The sequence below is a fragment of the Oryctolagus cuniculus genome, chromosome 7 (genome assembly GCF_964237555.1).
Source record: "Oryctolagus cuniculus chromosome 7, mOryCun1.1, whole genome shotgun sequence".
NCBI classification, from domain to species: Eukaryota; Metazoa; Chordata; class Mammalia; order Lagomorpha; family Leporidae; genus Oryctolagus; species Oryctolagus cuniculus.
Window position 1 is genome coordinate 4,903,589 of NC_091438.1, and position 20,050 is coordinate 4,923,638.

General features: G+C 44.4%; 1 protein-coding gene across 9 annotated transcripts in view; it reads left to right on the top strand.

Annotated features, from left to right (window-relative positions):
• The window catches only part of PAPPA2 (pappalysin 2), a 611,815-nt gene that overhangs the window by 513,903 nt on the left and 77,862 nt on the right, over positions 1-20,050 (top strand). For all 9 annotated transcript variants that reach the window (XM_070077165.1, XM_051856950.2, XM_070077164.1 and 6 more), the window contains 3 exons: positions 3,255-3,426; positions 7,804-7,981; positions 9,982-10,195. In XM_070077165.1, the coding sequence (XP_069933266.1) occupies positions 3,255-3,426; positions 7,804-7,981; positions 9,982-10,195 (564 nt within the window). The remainder of the gene's footprint in view (positions 1-3,254; positions 3,427-7,803; positions 7,982-9,981; positions 10,196-20,050) is intronic.

Below are 20,050 nucleotides of genomic sequence, written 5' to 3' on the forward strand. Positions count from 1 at the left end.
CTCTGGGCGTTGTAAGGAGTCACTTCTGCCATTCTTACTAACATCTGTCCAAAGGCCATAAGGAAAAGGTTTGGAGAAGTTTCAAGAAAAGTATTTTTTACTGTTAGCATTATCTTCACGCTTTCCAAGTGTATGTAGCATCAGGTAGATGGAACAATGGTCTGGAGGGTGGGATGCTGGAAACCCAACCGCCTAACTCAGAGAAGCAGGGATTGTGGTGGAGGAGAAACAGGATCAGAGGTTTGGTGTAGGGGTGCAAGGGAGAGAAGTCTACAATTGGTACCAGATGCCACCAGAAGCTAACGACCTGACAAACACCGTCCTCGTAAAACAAATTCCTTAAAAAGGAAGCAAATGGAAATATAAGCTAGTGAAAGAATTTGCAGCAGCTGGCCCAAAACCACTTCTCACTTCATAAACAGGTCTGGGCTCGGTCCTTTTCTTTGAGTCTCGGTCCTGTTTCACGCCACTTTTCCTCTTGTGTGCTTCCCTGTCCCCCTCCTCCTCCCTTGCTGCCAGAGCTGGACGGACTCTCGCGCCAGCATTCACAGCAGCAGTCGCTCGTGGAACTCCATCCTGATGGAAGAGACTCATCTGGAATATTTGGTGTCAGTCTCAGCATGTATTTGTCCTCAGTGATGACGTAGATTAACTGGATGAAGTCACAGAACAACAACATGTGCGCTCTCACATTGAATTTTTGGCAAAAGGCTGGCACCAACCAGAACGTTAATGACTGTTTTCCGGTACCTCCTGCTCACCGTGCTGAGGAAGAGGTTATGTGTGGATATCAGCGGCATGGGGCATCCATAGAGTTTGGCATTCTTTAGCATCATTAATGGGGTGTTCTGATCCCATCCCATAAAGGATGGTTAACCTTTAGCTCCATTATCCAGATATGCTGAATAAAAGCTCAGAAACAAAGGCTTATTGCCTGTGTCGCCCATCTGATTCTCACTACTGGACTTGTAGAACTCACGCTGACCCATTAATCACTGCCCACACCCTCAACCATGTATCTCTCCCTTCATCAGACCCTGTGATGGAGACCACATCATCACAGGGAATTACCAGGGCACCAAGGATTTCAGAAAGTTTCCCTCATGCCCTTCAACTCCAGTTTCTCCATTGCGTGCCTAATAAGCAAGAAATGAGGACAGCACCAGCTTATGCTATCAATCTCATGGGTACAAAATCAGGGACATCAACTTTAGCATATTCAGATAAAATCCGCCTTTGGGGGCTAGTGCTTTTTAATCAACTCCAGCTTGTTTCCAGGCAATATGTCTATACCCAATGACTTTTTTATTTTCTGCTTACTTTTGCTGTTGCCTAGCTCTTTGATAAAGCCCTTGACTGCTGACACAGTTCAAGGGCAGCATCCACATCAGCGGTGATGAAATTCACAGTAGTCACTTTGGCTAACAATTAGTACCACTGTCTACAACATCAAGTGCAAGGAAACATTTTGATGGTCTCCCCCAGTAGACCTTAAGGGTGTGGTTTTTATTAAACTGCCAGTACTCAGACCAATGTTTTGCAAATAGTAAGTTCTCATTAATTCCTTATTAATAAATGAAGGAGTAGAGCAAGATGTTTGAATCATTGTTGCATAAAGGTGTTTTTATATTTCAGAACCCTGTAAGTCACTGTGAAATTTAGCTAACATCCCTTTTCGAAAGTATAGATTTCCTTTGTTGTTTATACTGTGAATAAATTTACTTCATCAAACTTTTATTGTATCTACTATAGCAAAATGTGTGCTGGATTAAAAAAAAAAAAACTTATCCTGAATAGTAAAGGGGAAATTGTGTATCCTTATTAACTGCAAGAAAGAAAGGCACATATTGTAGTAAAAGCAACTAGAATAATATAGGAACATGGATGGATTTTTTTTATAAAAGTTGTGGATAAGAGTCCATATTTTTCCTTAAGAAACACATAATCTAGTTGGGAGAGTCACCATTTAAGAGACACTCAGGTACGAATTTTCTTGTGGATAAAAGGATGAATAACTAATTATAGAGTAAGAAAATGCATACATTAACTTTTAAGAGTAAAAGAAATATCAGAAGGGAACTATTTTTAAAATTCCACTAGGGAGTACAAAGGATGAAGATTTCTAGAAGGGTTTCCCGGAGCATAAATGTCTTTTAGAAATCTCAAACAATGAGCACAAGTACAGAAGAAAACTGAAGAGTAGAATAGCTGTCAACAAATGGGGCGGGGGCAGGATGGAGGGATGGGCACTAGGCCAAGTGCGGTGGATGGTAGAGGAAACCAATCTGGGAACAAAAACAAGCCTGTGAGACATGCACCATTAGAATTCCTGTCTATAGAGGATGGAGCTGAAATACTGGGAGGCAGTAACTCACTTTGAATCTTGCAGCTAATACACACTGGGGTCAGAACTCAAACCCAGACAGCCTGGAGCCAATGCCACAGTTTTTCACCTGTGTGGTTTTGCTGTGGCAAGAGGGTAGCACTCTGTGTGCACCATTGCCTCTTTGCTGCTCTTGTGGTCCTGGCTGATCCTCCCTGAATCCTAGGAACTTCTTTTTTCCCTGGTTGATGGACCCAGTGATTAGGGCAGCAGTTCTCTGCTGTGAGGATGTCTGGAAGCAGATATCACACAACGCCAGGCATGTATGGGGATTCGGTACGTGTGAGTTTTCTTTAATAAGCCACATTTCTGATTAGCCTGTGTTGATATTCAGTGATGTGTATTCCTATGGCTGTTCCAGTGTCAAAAGTATTTCCATATCAGTCCGTAAACAGATGTTTCCTTCTCTGCCACCTCAGATGTCCAGACCCCCTGGGGCTGCCCTGCAGTTGACACAACCAGACAGCTGCAGGGTTTACTCCACAGCTTGATCCTGGGTCTGTTCTTGCTGTTTAGGACCTACAGTACTGGTGGTTCAATTTGTGGGATTGCCCCTGATCCATTCATCTCTGAGGTCATCCAGAACTCCTGGCATCAGCTGTCATCCCATCACCATGTACCCTTCCAGAAGAGCCTTTGAAAGTCCGTTATTCTCAGATGTTTTTGTTTGTGTTTATCACACTGCTGATCTGATCTGCCACGTAGAAAAAGGTGATTTAGGCAGTGTAGAAGTGATGATTTGAATGTAGGTTATGGAAAATCACTATTCCCTCTGTTTCAGGGGCACTTCCCGGCAGGAGCTGTGAAGTCATTGTGGCTGTGTATGGGTTCTGAGCCAGTCCTAAGATGCTTCTGTTTCTGTCGTCCCCAGCTGTGTCTACCGGCCCTGTGGGGAGCAGGGCAGCTGTGCGCCGCTGCTGCTTGACCATGCGGATAGGGTGAACTGTAGCTCTCATGGCCCAGGTCACATGAAGTGCGCCATCGTGTGCCAAAGAGGATTTGCCCTGCAGGCCAGCAGTGGGCAGTACCTCAGGCCCATTCAGGTGAGTTGGAAGCGCGTGGTCAGGGAGACCAGCTTGGGAAGAAGTTCTGCATGCTCTTCCCCATGGGTGGGTTGGAGAAGGACAGGGTTTTCTAAACGACCTGGAAAGGAAACAGTGAGGGCTCTAAGAAGCAGAGGGAAGCGTGGCTAACAGAAGAGCTTGTGCAGCTCTGATGAACTGGGGCATGAATTGGCTCTCCAGTTGGGCAAACACTTCCTCTGATGTTCTCTCTTGGCTTTGTCTTCTGCTCAACAATTATGTTCCCTACTTTCACCTTTAGGCTGAGAAGGCCCCAGTGTAGGCCTGTCTGTAACTGGCGGGTCAGCTGGTTTGCAATCAACTTGTCCAATTAATTGTCACTTGTCCCCCTCAACCCTCGAATAAGACAGTTGGATAAATAGGGTCTGATTTTTCTCCCCCAAAACATTACAGCTGTTACTGGGGCAAAGGTTCTATCATGACTCTAGTTTGGCTAAATTTTCCAAACCTCTACAAGCTCAACTTAAAATTCCTGCAGCACCCTTCTCAGGAAGTCAAGTAGGGTCAGGTGGAGGTACTGCAATGCTTTTGTAAGGAGCATACCTCAGGAGGCAGATCTGTATCAAATCTCAACTTCCTTATGTATTATGTGTGTAATTTGGGGTCAAAACAAACACAGGAAGCTCGCCTCTTGAAGCTTGTTTCGACATTTGTAAAATAATTAGGGCAAAAGAACTTATGTCATTGAGCCACTCTGCGGACAAACTGGAAAGAATTTGAAAGTTTTGGCCAGCGCCGTGGCTCACTTGGTTAATCCTCCGCCTGCGGCGCCGGCATCCCACATGGGCGCCAGGTTCTAGTCCTGGTTGCTCCTCTTCCAGTCCAGCTCTCTCTCTGCTGTGGCCCAGGAAGGCAGTGGAGGATGGTCCAAGTGCTTGGGCCACTGCACCCGCATGGGAGACCAGGAGGAAGCACCTGGCTCCTGGCTTTGGATCGGTGCAGTTCCATCTGTAGCAGCGGTTTTGGGGGTGGGGGTGGGGGTGAACCAACAGAAGGAAGACCTTTCTCTCTGTCTGTCTGTCTCTCTCTCTCTCACTGCAAATAAATGAAAAAAAAGAATTTGGAAGCTTCTAGCACAAGACAAGGCACACAGCATTCTGACTAGTAAGCTGCATTATTTTTTTAAAGATTTATTTTATTTATTTGAAAGACAGAGTTATAGAGAGAGAGGTAGAGTCAGGGAGAGAGGTCTTCCATTCAGTTGGTTCACTCCTCAAATGACCACAATGGCCAGAGCTGAGCTGATCTGAAGCCAGGAGCCAGGAGCCTCCTCTAGGTCCCCCATGCAGGTGCAGAGACCCAAGGACTTGGGCCATCTTCCACTGCTTTCCAAGGCCATAGCAGAAAGCTGAATCAGAACAGCTATGACACGAACCAACGCCCATATGGGATGCCGGCGCTGCAGGCTGGAGCTTTAACCTGCTGTGCCACAGTGCCAGCCCCCAAGCTGCATTATTATAAGCATAACTAAGAATTGTCATTTCTTTCCTTTAGAGAGTTTACAGTACTCTGCAGATGAATTTGAAGCATAAAACCAGCCATTAAAAACAGGACCCTAGTATGGGATAGAGAAAGGATGCACTGGTGCTTACAGAGGGAAGAGGGGAGATGTGGGATCATGAGGACAAAGTGGACACATGATCATTAGTCAGATATCAATGGTCTGGAAGCCTGAATTTTTTTCTTCATTTTGTGCCAATTGATTGCTTAACAGGTTGTGAACTTGTGGGAACATTTCACTTGGATAGTCACAGTTTAAAGTCAAGATATTGGATTTCAAGTGGTTTAGGTTCTGCCTTGAGGCCCCAACTTCTTGGTCCATGACACTTTAGTCAGAAAAACAGAGTTCTTTTCACCTATTGCTATCCTATCACAACTCAAAGCTTTGTCCACTCTAGAAATGAGATAGGAAGAAATGAAAAAGAACAAAAACAAAAAGGTAGGAACTGAATTCACTTCTGTGATAGGTAAAGAAGGGAGGGAAGAAAAGATAGTTTGCAATGCATTGAAATTAGGAGCAAATTCAAAACAAAACAGTCAATATCTAACAAAGCCAGGAGAAAAACCAGGCAACACAGCCAGAGTTTGAGAGATGTTTTTTAAATGATTAGTGGCTCCTGGTGGCTTGAGCCAGATGGCCAGACTGTGATAAGTATGGAAGGGGCAGAATCTGGGCTTGAAAGGGAAGGTGGGGGCTCATCCTTTGCCAACCAGATGGTGAAATTAGCAACAGGGCTGTACAGCTGACCACACTTCTGTCACCCGAGGCTGGCCCCATGAAAGAAATCATGCTTTCCCAGCTCGTGATCACAAGACAGTGGGGATATTAGCCTTTTGTTGACACAAGAACTGAAACTAAAAAGAAAAAGATGTCTGGCTTTGAATTTTGTCCTTCTGGCAGGCAACAGGGAAACACTGGGAAGCTGGGAGAAGCAGCCAGCCAGGAGTTGGTGTTGGGGTGACAGGTGCCTTCGGCAGCATTCCACCTTTGGCCTTGGTGTTGCTGTGGTCTTCTGGAGCGATGGCTGGCTCAGCCACAGAGGCTCCCCTCTCTGCCTTTGACCCTTGGCAACCCAGGGGCCTGAGTGACTATTATACTTTTTCCAAGCAAGCATTGAATTCCCAGGTCTCTAGGTCCCTGGTCATTCCTTTCTTCTCACTCTGGACACCTTCCACTTCCTGTACTGCTAGAAGCCTGATCGTCTCGAGAGGCCAGCCCCTGTGGTTACTCCGGGAACTGCCCATGTGTTCTCCCTCCACGCCCAGCTTCTGGGGCTTCAGCTTATGTCTTTAGTCCCCACAATGCCTTTGTGCCACCACACGACAGCACAAAGGACCTGCAGAAAGTTTTGACTAATGGATAAAATGTCCGTATCCCTTATCAGAGCATTGGGTTTGAGTGCCAGCTCACCTGGCAATTCTAGCTTCCTGATGGCGCATACTTTGGGGGGAAGCAGTAATGACTCAAGTAGTCGGGTCCCTGCTACCCATGTGAGAGACCTGGACTGAGTTCTCATCTCCTGACTTTGGCCTGGCTCAGCACCAGCTGTTTTAGGCATTTGGGGAGTGAACCTGTGGTGAGAACTCTGTGTGTCTGCCTTCTAAATAAATAAGTAATCTTTTGAAAGTTGAAAACATGTATGATCAAAACAAAACAAACTAGGCATGGATTTCAAAATATTTTCACCAAAATAATTCTTTCCTTTAGTTCCATTTTTCCATGAACTTTTGAAGCCCCCTTGGATTATATGATTATGGCTTTATTTTTTATGTATTTATATTTTCTTTCTACTCAATCCCAATTTTCTACTTTGCTTTTATTATTTCAGTATTTATACTGTGTTCTCTCCAAGTATTACAAAACAAAAATAGATCTCTACCAATATCCTTCCTCCTTTCCTGACTTCTTCTCTTTTCTCCCTCTCTCCACTCTTCCTCTGTCTGACTCTTCCTGAGCCAGTTTCAACATACGATTTGCTCCAGGAGAGCATCTTGTGCAGCACAGGGCTTGGTCCCCTGGGTGCTCCATACATATGTCTTCAGTTAATTAGCAGTGATGCGCTCTAGGGCTACCCGACTGAACTGACAGCCCCTGGGAAAGGCCTGGAATTTGTCATGTCTCTGCTCTAGGTCTTGACGGTGCCCTGGAGGTATTCACTCTCGGCTGTTCTTGGATACCTGCACCGTTCTCAGTGGTGGTATCAGCTGGCTTATTAATAAGGGTGCCAGCAGGACACAAACGAGGAACTCAAAACTGGGCGGCTCTTGAAAGAATTTAATAAAGGGACTACTTACAGAGCTAGAGGCAGGATCCAGAGAAATCACAAGGAGATGGCGCAGTATCCCGGGATAAAGACCTGCTGTTACCACCCCTCGGCCTGACAAACAGACTGCAAGGAGCAGTGGAGTCCACAGGAAGAAAGAGCTGCCCGAGGATGCGTTGACAGCAGCGACCCCATCTGGAAGGAAAAGGAAGAGCAATCTCTGACCTCCCTCTCCCTTCCTCTCCACTCTCCTGAACCCAGGCCAGGAGGAGGTTGGTGGACGGATCTGGAAGAGCAAAGGGAGGACAAGCAGTAGAACTGGCCTTGAGAAGCCTGGCCATTCAGGATTCTCTTACCCTAACTAATGGGTTTCATTCTTCAGCATCAGGCCTGGGTATTGTGAGATGGTGTATGAAAACAACTAGGGATAAAGAAGCAGAAAGGCAAAAATAATTTTACCTGTTTTGAATATTTGGACAAATACTCACCAGGTTGTTTCCAAAGCCTAGAAACTGCAAATGTTCTGATGAACCTGTTTATGTGAACTTGACAGAGGCAAATTTTCTGTTTCTAGAAGGAGACCCTGCTCACATGCTCCTCTGGGCACTGGGACATGGATGTGAGTTGCATGCCTCTTGACTGTGGGATTCCTGACCCATCCTTGGTGAACCACGCCACCTTCTCCTGCCCAGAGGGAACCGACTTTCTGAAGCGCTGCTCTATCTCTTGTGTCGCACCAGCCAAGCTTCAAGGTACTGTCTGGCCAGTCAGGAAATACATGCAAACTCTGTTCAGCTCCTCAGCCTTGGGGACTTGTGGTGCCCTGTGCAAAGCTCCCTTCCCATTGGCTTCACCGTGCCGCCCTCCTCTAGTAATACCAGCAAAATCCCAAAGGGCATCACTGTTCTTTGTTTCCAGCTACCTGAAGGATGCACCAGTTCAGGATCCCCTTAATGAACCTTTCCTCTGATTTTAGTTGATTGTATGCATCCCAGAGTCAAGCCAGCTAGTACAATTGTCCTGATAATATTAGTAATCAAGATGTACTTTATCATGCATAGTTTGAAATTTAAGGCTTTCAATCATCCTGTGAGTTGCATGTGTTTAGTTCTGTCTTACAGATGAGAGCACAATTATATAAAGGGTCTTCAAAAAGTTCGTCACAGAGGGGTGGGTATTGCGGTACAGCAGGTTAGGTTACCCCTTGTGATGCTTGCATCCCACATGGGAGCACTGCTTGGGTTCCAGCTGTTTTGCTACTTACTCATGTTCCTTCTAATGCATCCTGAAGGTCAGCAGGTGACAGCTCAAGCGCCCGGCCCTGCCGTCCACATGGGAGACCTGGATTGAGTTCCAGGCTCCTGGCTTTGGTCTGGCACAGCCCTGGTTTTTTCAAGTGTCTGGGGAATGAGCTAGCAGATGGAAGGTCTCTCTCTCTCTCTCTCTCTCTCTCTCTCTCTCTTTCTCCTTTCAAGTAGACGAAAAATAATTTTAAACAGGTCTTGGAGGATGCTTGTTAAGAAAAAAGTATCCGTGGATTTCAAAGTGTTTTTCACCAAAGTAAACATACCTTTCAATACCATATTTCCATGACCTTTTTGATGTCCCCTTGTGTGTGTGTGTGTGTGTGTGTGTATGTGTATGGACAGGTAGAGTTATAAACAGTGAAAAAGAGAGAAAGGTCTTCCTTCCATTGGTTCACTCCCCAAATGGCCACTATGGCTGGAGCTATACAGATCCAAAGCCAGGAGCCGGGTGCTTCTTCCTGGTCTCCCATGCGGCTGCAGGAGCCCAAAGACTTGGGGCATCCTCCACTGCCCTCCTGGGACACAGCAGAACTAGATTGGAAGAGGAGCAACCAGAACTAGAACCCAGCACCCATATGGGATGCCGGTGCCACAGGTGGAGGATTAACCAAGTGAGCCACAGTGCTGGCCCCCTTATATATTTTTCCCCTGCTGTACTGCTGGTTAGAGATGAAGATGGGGAGGAACCTGATGTACTTGACAGCCCCCCACCCCCACCCTTGACCTCACCACCCTCCAGGCTTTGGTGCACCTAACAGGTACTCAGGAGGCTTGTTCCAAATGCAGATTCCTGAGCCTCACTCCAAGAGATTCTGATTTAGCAGGTCTGGGGGCTTCATGGCACTAGTGTGAGTAGTCGATGGAGTGCACTTGAGCGAAGCCATGAAGTGTACTGGGGTGTGGTATTTGCAAACAGAATTCTACATCCTGACTGCCTGAGTTCAAATCCTGCCTCTGCCTCTTACTAACTCAGGCAAGTTACCGAACCTCAACTTCCTCGTCTGCAGACGGGATAATAACAGACTATATTTTCTTTGGGTTCTTTGAAGTTTGAAGTTTACAAGAGTTAGTCCATTTAACAGGCTTAGAACAGTACCTGCAGTGATCTGCACTTTTAAAGTATCATCTATTATTACTTTAATGCTCCCATGATGCTGTCAGCCCTATATTTTTATAATTTATAGGTGGGAAGAGAGGTAATGGTTTGGTTGATAACCATTCTTTCCCTCAGGCTGAGAAGTATTTATCTGACCCCTCATCAGTAATAGGAGCACACGGGCACTCTGTGGGTAGCAAGGTATCAGATGAACATTTGATGTGCGAGTTTAGAGACGCTGCTCAATGAAGATGTGTGTTTCCAAGAACGCCAAAGTTGGCAGACTTCCATTTCTGCGATTTCTGGACTCCCTGTTCTGAGCACCCCTGCTTCTCTTTCCTGGAGTCAGGATTGAGCCCGTGGCTGACCTGTCTGGAAGATGGGCTCTGGTCTCTCCCTGAAGTCTACTGCAAGCTGGAGTGCGACGCTCCTCCTGTGATTCTGAACGCCGACTTGCTCCTGCCTCACTGTCTCCGTGGCCAGCACGACGTGGGCACCGTCTGCAGATACGAATGCAAACCAGGCTACTACGCGCTGCAAAGTGCAGAGACTAAAGCCAGGAGGTGAGTTGCAGTGAGCCTGACCTTCACGGCCCTACCTGCTCTCATACCTTACCTCTGTTCTCTCTCTTGGAAATCTCACACTCTGGTTTTTGGAGATAATATTGAGAACTTCTGGGTTGCCCATTGTTTGTGTGTTTTTTTTTTTTCTGTATCTCTCTTCACTTGCCATATTCTGTTAGGACAGGTGGGTGACCTGCAGTGTTTTCTGGAAAGCCATTCTCTCCCACGGGAGATTCCACAGTCTCACTTAGGTGCTGTTTGTGTTTTTAAATTCTATTTAGATTGTATTTTCCCTGGAAAGTAAGTGTTAGGAGTATCCTAAGTGTGGTCCTTGCCGCTGAATCCCACTCTGCTGCACAGCCTACCCACCCTCGAGTTTCAGGAGAAACCACCTAACTAGTCCTCAGTCAGACAGCTGGGTAGCTTTGTGATATTGGGAGGTTTATTTCTTTGACTCACTTTTCCCACCTGCCTCATGGGAATTGGCTTAGTCTGTTTTGTGCTGCTGTAATAGAATACCACAGACTGGGTATTTTATAAACAGCAGTAAGTAATTTGGCTCAGAGTTCTGGAGGCTTGGGTGGTCCAGGTTGAGGTTCTGCACTTGCAGTCCCACTCCTGAGGGCCTTCTTGCCTTGTCATAATGTGGCAAAAGGCATGATACAAGGGAGAGAGCCTCAAGTGCTTTTATAATCAGCATCCATCCATTCATGACAGTGGACCCCTCCTAGCCTAAACACCACCAATTAGGCCCCATATCCTAACCTTGTTGCATCAAGAGTAATTTCCAACACATGCATTTGGGGGGAACACATTCAAACAACAGCAGAGATAATAGCAATGACATCTATCTCATGCAGATGCTAAAAGAAATAATATGTGTAAAGCATAAAACTCAGCCCATTTATTTTTGGAACTGGACTCAACACATCTGAGCTTTACTAAAACTCCTAGACCCATAGCCTGGAGACCTTTCGTCCTAAGCCATCAGAAGTTGGAAGTGGGGTGCAGAACGCCTGGGACGAACATAAGCTGTAAAGCATGGTTTTGAGGAAGGGCTTTCAAAAGACTCATGCTGGGGTTCAAATCGCCACCCACCCTTCACAGCTGAGTAACCTCAGGTGAGCTGCTTACCTCTGGGTTTCAGGCTCCTCCTTGCAAATTGAGGATAATGTTGGTGTCACACACCCATCCCAGTGCCTGGCTTTTGTCAGTTGCTCAACAAATGGTTTAAGAAAAATAAACTATTTCTGAACAAGAAAACAAACAAAAAAATGTTTCGAGAAGGAAACTCCATGTATTTAGTAAGTAGTAGCTACATTTTTCCTATCATAAATTATGTAGGTACAGGAAAAAATCCAATCTACTTGTTATCAAGGACTTACTCAAAGTCTGACTATAGGTTTTCTTAATTTTAATACTGTATTTTTTAAATAACAAATTCCCGGCCATGGCATTACCAGTTGTGCCAGGAGATACAAACTTTGCTTGTAAGCCAGAATTCTCTAAGGGGACAGAGGAAAATGAGGCGATGTCCTCTCTGCTCACGCGCACCCTTCCTCTGGATCCGCAGCCACGCTAACTTGTGGCTCTCAGGCCTTCCTAGCCACAGAAGACCAGCACAAGCTCCTTTCCCATCCACCCGCCAGAGGGAAGAGTCAGACTTGCTGGAACATGGATACTATGAATGACAGTCATGGTAGATGTACTCTCTGTGAACTCTCACAGGTATAGTCATGGTTTTTGACAGCCACATGATTTCCATGGGCTCTAAATGCAATGAAATACATTGACAGATAGTTAATGCTCAGGTGGTCTTCAAGTGAGAATGCTATTCCGCGTAGACTGAAGACTGCTGTTTTCTTGCTCTTTCTCTTATTTGTCTCCTTTCACACCCCAGCAGCCAGTTCAGACATTTGCAGAATAGTATGGAGAAGAAGAATCAAGGAGGAGAGAAATGTCTTGGGACCAGGAGGAATTAAGGGTAGAGAGATCATGGCCAGCTCTGCAGGTCCATGGCTGAGGTTTATGTTGAGAAAAATGAGGCTTCCTCCCATTTGCCTGGGGTCTTTTGCCTCATCCCTGCATCCCTGTCCCCTGGCAGGAGCACGTGATGGCCGTTTTGTGGACAGAGCTTTTCTGGCTGAGAAATTGGACGCTTGCATCACAATGTCAGCATCAATTTTGGCTTAAACATTTACATTCGCAAGCACCGCGCTGAGGGGAGATTCAATTATTTACCGCCCTGTGTAAACTGATTAAATCCTGGTTTACACCTGTTTACATAGCAGGCCGTGGATTGGTAATCAGAAGTCCGCAAGCTGCACGTAAATCACTGTCACTTGCCGCTGATGTTTACTGAGAGAACTATGTCAGCCTTGCCCTTCCCATGTGGAAAAAGTCCAGCGTTGTACAAATGGGACTCTAGAATTCTTTCTGGGACATGCAGACACGAAGAGAAGAGATTGGGAAAAGCAGGCAGGAAGACGATCAGGAGAGAGAGGATGCAGGCTAATTTCACGAATCTGAACAGTGTACTGTGGGGAAGGGGAGCACTGGATAGATTGCAAATCGTCGTCATGATCCTGAACATTATACTCAATATTCCTATGTCTCAGTTTTTATATCCATATTATTTCTATCCAGCCACATCATTTTAAACTTGACATTTGGATAAGATGCTAAAAACATTTTATTATAAAATATATTCTTAGTTTTTAAATTCACACATAGTAATTGCACATATCTATGGTTATAGTGTAATGTTTCAAGACATGTATTCACTGTGTAATGATCAGATCAGAATAACTGGCATATCTGTCACCTTCAAAATTTGTCATTTCTTTGCATGGAAACATTCAAAATCCCCTGTCCTCGCTATGCTGAAATATGCAATGCATTGTTGTCAACCATAGTTATCCTGGTGTGCTATAGAATGTTAGAAGTGATTTCTCCTATCCCGCGGCATGAAAGTATTCCATAAACTGTGGAACCCACTACATGTGCTATGCTAGGTATCGCTTTTGTTTCATTTTCTTTAAAAGAAGGAAACAACTATCAGAAGGTGGGTCAAATAGATTCTCTTCTTGTTTCTTCCCTCACCTCTTGTTTCAAGACAAGTGTTAGATCCGGCGTTCCAGCTCCAATGCACTCCACCTGGAAGTGGCAGGGGTGGCACATTTACCCCTAGGAAGCTCTGTGCCAGTCTCTGGGTTAGGAATAAGAAGGAACCCTGAATAAGATGTAGGCAGCCAAGATCAAAAATGGAGTCTGGCTTTTTGTGGTAGCAGAGCTGGTCACACCCTCCTTGAAATGCTTCTTTTTTAAAATTTTGTGTCGTCTTGTGTCCTAATTTTCCTTCTTCCTCTCTGTCTCTTCAATCTCATTTTCTGGCCTTTTCCTCTCTGCTCATTTCTTCAGTGCTGGTGTTTTTCTGAGCTCTGTTTTCTCTCTTGCTGTGTGCACTGGTCAGGGTTGGGGCTCCTTTACCCCTTGGCCTTGATTTCTATCCACTTGCTGATGACTCCTGAATTCATACCTGCCGTGTAGTCTCTCTCTCTGAGGGCCTGAAGGCCAGAAGGCCAACTGCCCATAGAATAGCCACTGGGTATCCCATCTGCCCCTCAAACTCCTAGCTGTAGAAAACACAGCCTATTGCAATGTCTTTCAAATCTGAGCATCTTTATGTGTCCCAAGAGGCTGGTGGGGCCAGGCACCTGCGCATCACACAAGGCTCTTCAGCGTCTGTCACCCTTTCTGAAATCAGGGGTCACCTCTGCTGCATGTCACCATCTTGCTGACTCTCAGACATGCCCATTTCAAGGCTGGCATTGTGGCACGTCGGAGTAAGCCACTGCGTGTGATGCTGGCGTCCCATATCAGTGTGCCAGTTCAAGTCTCAGCTACACTGCTCCCAATCCAGCTCTCTGCCCCTGTGCCTGGGAAGGCAGTGGGACACGACCCCTTTTCTCCCCACCTCTGCTGCCACTTCTCATTAGTTAAGCCACCATCGTTTTTCACTCCAGAGCTGATCTTTCTGACTCCACTCTTTCCCCTTTCAACTCATTCACCGCTTTTCAGTAAAAACAATCTTTAGAATACCCACATCTGATTATAGTATTCCCCCACGTACAACTGAATGACCAGTCTTTCTTCCATCTTACCTAGGGGGGAAAACTTAAAATAACTTCATAATCTATCCGGGCCCTGCTTATTTCTGGTCTCGGCTCGCACTCTCTTCCCTGGAGAAAAGTTCTCTCCAGCTGTCACGATCAACACCTTCTGTAGCATAACAGCGCTGATGTTTCTCAGCTCTTCTGTTGCCATGGAGCCATAGCAAGCATCTCTCTGGACCTCCAAATGTGCTACTCCTGCCTGGAGCTCTCCCAACAGTGACGTACTGCTTAGCTAAGTCCTCTCCTACATTCAGTGTACATGTGGTTTCTTCCAGGAAGTCTACCAGACCTCCCCAGAGTGTAGGAGGGATACCTCCCTGAGGGGCTCTCTCTGCACACAGAACTTCCCTGAGGACATGACTTATGCCACTGATTATAGTCTGATGACTCCTCCAGATTCTCCAATAGCCTATGCCTATTTTGTTTAGTTATGTGCCCAACAGCTATTATAACCATTGTTAGGTACTCAATAAAACATTTTGAATAGACGAAAGCATCACACTATGTGGAAACTCACATTAGGATTGTGGTGTTAAAGTTGATGTTAAAAAATGGTGAGGGGAAAAAGGAGACATTTTAAAAATATTTATTTGTGGATTTGAAAGATTGAGCTAGAGTGAAAGAGATAGAGAGAGAGAGAGAGATTCCATCTGCTAGTTCATTCCCCAAGTGGTGCCAATAGCCGGAGCTGAGCCAGGCTGAAGCCAGAAACCAGGAACTCTATCAGGAATTACTACAAACAGCTATATGCCAACAACTTGGAAAATCTAGAAGAAACTGATAGGTTCTTGTACATACACAGTCTACCTAAATTGAGTCATGAAGACATAGGAAACCTAGAGAGACCAATAACCAAGATGGAGATTGAATCAGTAATGAAGACCCTCCCAACAAAGACAAGCTCAGGACCAGATGGCTTCACTGCCAAATTCTACCAGACTTTTTAAAAAGAACTAATTCTATTTTTTCTCAAACTATTCTAAACAATTGAACAGGAGAGACTCTTCCCAAACTCCTTCTATGATGCCAGCATCACCTTCATTCCAAAACCAGAGAAAGATACAACAAAGAAAGAGGACTATAGACCAATATCACTGATGAACACAGATGCAAAATCTTTAACAAAATACCAGCTAATCAAATCCACAACAAATCAGATCATTCACCCAGACCGAGTGGGATTTATCCCTGGTATGCAGGGATGGTTGAACATACACAAATTAATAAATGTGATACATTACATTAACAACTGAATAATAAAAGCCATATGATTATCTCAATAGGTGCAAAGAAAGCATTTGATAAAGTATGGTATCCTTTCATGAAAAAAACCTTAAGCAAATTTGTTATAGAAGGAACATTCCTCAACATAATCAAGGCAATATATGACATGGGTTTAAATGTGCAAGTTCTTGGAGCATCTTCAGCTGCCTTCCTAGGGAGCTAGATCAGAGGCAGAGCAGCCAGGTCATAAACCAGTACTCTGATATGGGATGCTGGCGTTGCAAACAGGTGGCAGCTTGACCTGTTGTACCACAATGCCAGCCTCAAGAGGAGGTTGTCATTATAATATGGTAGCGATCTCAACTTTAGTGCTTTAGGGTAGAAGAAAATGTTAATAGTATATGTTTTCTTTCTAGGAATTATCTTGCAGGATGGAAGGAATGGTCATTCTGCAAAGATGGTTTCAATTTCATTTATTCAACAAACATTTATGCTTGGTTAGCACAACTCTATGTAGTTAATAGTGACAGAAAAAGGCATAGCCTCTCAACAAGCTCGTCAGAGCAATGGCTCTTATAGTTGATAATACATTAGAACACAGGGAGACTTAAAACATTCTAATGTCCATCTCATGCCTCAAACCAACTAGAGATTGTCCCTAACTACAATGTTGTGACTTACAATTTTCTGATAAGTGGTGGTGGGAAAGCAATAGGCATTTAGTAAAAATTGAACTTCAGATTTAGATACTTCTGTTTGTTCCCCCAGGGTAACTATTAATACTGTCTTGTGGAAGCCACACGGTCATACGAGTAAATAGCTGATACTCTGTAGTGTGCTGTGTTGCTAATGTTGAGTAGGATAGGTGGATTAGAATGCATGTGAATATACATATATAGATATATATTTTATTTACTTTTCTTGAAAGGCAGAGTGACACAGAGAGAGGGAGAGATAGTCAGAAAAAGAGATCTTCCATCCACTGGTTCACTTCTTAAATGGCCACAGTGACTGAGACTGGGCCAGACTGAATCCAGAAGCCTGGAACTCCATCTGAGTCTCCCACGTGGGTGTCAGGGGCCCAAGAACTTGGACTGTCATCCACTGCTTCCCCAGGAACGTTACGGGGAGCGGGGCTGGAAGCAGAGCAATCAAGACTTCAAATGGTGCCCTGATGTAGGATGCTGGTGTCAAACAACAGCTTAACTCGCTGTGCTACTGCCCTGGCCCCTAAATGCATATTTCACGTGGGACATCTTCAGTTTCGAATGGATTCCTCAGCACATAGGCCCATATTCAAACAATGAGTATCTGTGTGTTGGACTCTCTGGGGGTGGGGCCCAGGCATCAGTATTTTACAGAGCTTCCCAAGTGCATACCATGTGCAGCCAAGGTCAAGAAGCACTGGTCTAGTGAAACCTTTACTCCTGTGAGAACACTCATTTTAGTTTCCCTAAAAATGTCTTTGTTCAAAATTAGTGGAGCAGCACTTTTGCATTTCAGATTGCACATGCCTCTTTGAGGTTTATTTATTTTTGAAGGTAATAAAGAAAATGCAAACAGAATTGTAACTCTAAAGAGCCCATAAGTGTGTGTGGTTTCGGGAGCTCTTCCCACTTGTATAACACGCAGCAACTCTCCTTGGAGCCATTTTTCTTTTTCTTCCATGCAATTTACTTCCACGCACCCATCATCATTAATCACACCTCTGTTTCATTAACCTGACTTCCCAAGAAGCTAAAATAAATGCATTTGACTTACAGTTTATCAAAAAAAAAAAAAAAACATATTATATTCTTCCTTATCTTTCACTTCCACAGTTGCCTTTTCTCATTACACATTATCTTTATGTGTGAAGGTTAGGTTAACCTCATTAGGATTCATAATTAATTAACTTCTAATTGATTCCAACCTTCTAACTTTACTTAGACAGTCTCTCCTTCTGTATTTCATTCATCGAGATGCCATCTGCAAGGAGCTGGAGCAGTCAGATCTTTCAAAGGTAGTTGTCAACAGCCATCCTTTTTGTATCAACTTTTCCGAAGTACATAAATCTATTTAAGTTCTGTAAACACAACTGTAGGTCAAGACTGCAATAAATAGGCCCTAAGTTGTGACTACTTACTGTTTAACAAATGTTTGGTTGGTGAACACCTTTAGTGGAGCCTTGTCTGATTTGAATTGGGGGAAGAAGCTGGGAGCGACTCAGGCTCCGTATGCGTACTTGACCTTTCTCTGTTCACTTTAAATATTGGCAGAGAGTTAAATAATGTAAAGCTTGGGCCCAATTCTGTTGAATTGGTGACAAGGCAATGATGATGTTGATAATTAATCACTACATGTTACATGGACAAAGTATTTTGCACGCATTACCCCATCTATTTCTGTCATAATAATGAAAGTACATTTTAGCACTAACAAAATAACAGAATAATGTAATCATTATGATATTATAATGTTACAGAATGTGGTATTTTACGTTGCATTTAATTATTATTGTCTACTATTACAGATGAGGAAACTGAGACTTATAGCGTGCCAATGTAGCACTCTGTTGCTGGAGTAGCCAGTAGATGCTGAGGCTAGGATTAAAGCCATTCCAACACCAAAGTCAGTGCTCCTTGCTAACAAAGCTTTTGGACTTGAGCAAATCATTTCACTTCTCTGGGCTTCTTTTTCTGCATTTGTAAAGCAAACAGAAATCTAAAAGTATCTATATTAACCAGTAAGAGCCAACGCTTAGATACAATACCATTGAGAGAAATAGTAGATAATCACTTACTATCACCACAAAAGGAAGCAATGATATATTATAAACACAGATACTACAAAGGCATGAAGTAATCAGAATGCTGAGGGTAATCTTGAGGTAAGACTTCAAGAACTTGTGGTGTTAGTGGAGAGCCAAAAGTTTATTCTTTTTTCTTGATGGCTTTTGGTTGCTCATTCTCGATTCACACCCCAAAGAACTGACTCTACATCTCTCTTGAAATAGACCTTTGGGAATATTTCTAAGATTTCTATAATTGAGTTTAAAATTAAGCACTTCCCTGAAACCTCTGAGGACAATTTGGCCAGACTTCTAAGAAGGGTTTCCTTAGCCCGAGATTTATTTCCTGTCTTAGTGGTTAATTATACAGGCGCTGGGCTTCGGGAGATCTACGTTTGAATCCTAACTCTGTTGTTTATTAATTCTTTGACCTGGAGCACGTTGCTGATCTATACTGAGCATCACTAATTGTATTTGCAGAGTTCAGGCAATGAAGGTGCTTACAGGTTTGGGGAAGGATTGTGTAAGATCATAACCGAAAAAGAAATGAGCACCATTTTTGGTCATGTTATTCCTTAGTTCAGCAGCAGCTGCTACTGGTTATCATCGTCACCACCACCACCACCACCACCACAACCAACAACAGCAGCAGCATGATTTCCAGTGTTAATGCCCACGAGGTGCCCTTCTGGTGTGTTTAACAGGAAAACTTTTTAAACAAACGATGTGCTCAGCCGCATTTCCAGCTGCGGCCATGGTCTCCCATCTGTGGTTGTCTCCTGTACTTCAAGAAAGCAGCACAGAGATCAGGAAGCCTGAAACTGGATTCAACATGGAAAATACAGGTCTTCAGTTACCAGATGGGGAAAAAGACACATTCCCCACCACTAACAGAAGTGCACATCAAAATATAAAGTTCATTAAACTGAAAAATAAGAAAGAAACCCCCCTACTCCAGTGTATTTTACATCATCCCACTGTCAACTCAGTCCTGCAGTGGTGTCGAGTAGACGCTGAAAAGAAAAAGAAAAACCACAAAACAGTGATGTGGGGAAGAAGAGAAGAAAGGGAAATGAAATAGCAGTGTAGACTTGGACATACTTACAGGTGGAGTGGGCAAACAGGGTCGTGCTGGTACACAAGGAGACGAGCCAGGGCATGTCCTGGAGACATGACAGATGTTCAGACTGTCGATCTCCTAGCACAGTAGCTTGAACCTCTGAGGTTCAGCAGCTTCTGTACTGGCATAGGCAGGGAAAGAAGGACCCAGTTCATGAACTGCAAGTATGCAGTCAACGCAATGTTAAAATTTGTTAAGTGTCCTCGATTTATAATGTTAAAAGACATTGGGTAGTAGGGCAGTGTTGTGGCACAGCAGGTTAAGTTGCTGCCCACGATGCTGGCATCCTGTATGAGCGCTGATCCCATGGCTGCTCTACTGCCCATCCAGCTCACTGCTAATGCACCCAAGAAAAGAGCGAAGGGTGGCTTAAGCACCTGGGCATCTGTCACCCACATGGAGGACCTGGATGGGATTTCAGGCTCCCGGATTTGGCCTGGCCCAACCCCAGCCATTGCAGTGATTTGGGGAGTTAACCAGCAGATGAAAGATCTGTCTCTCCTTCTTTACCACTGCCCCCATAACTCTGCCTTTCAAATAAATGGGTAAATCTTTTTTTAAAAAAT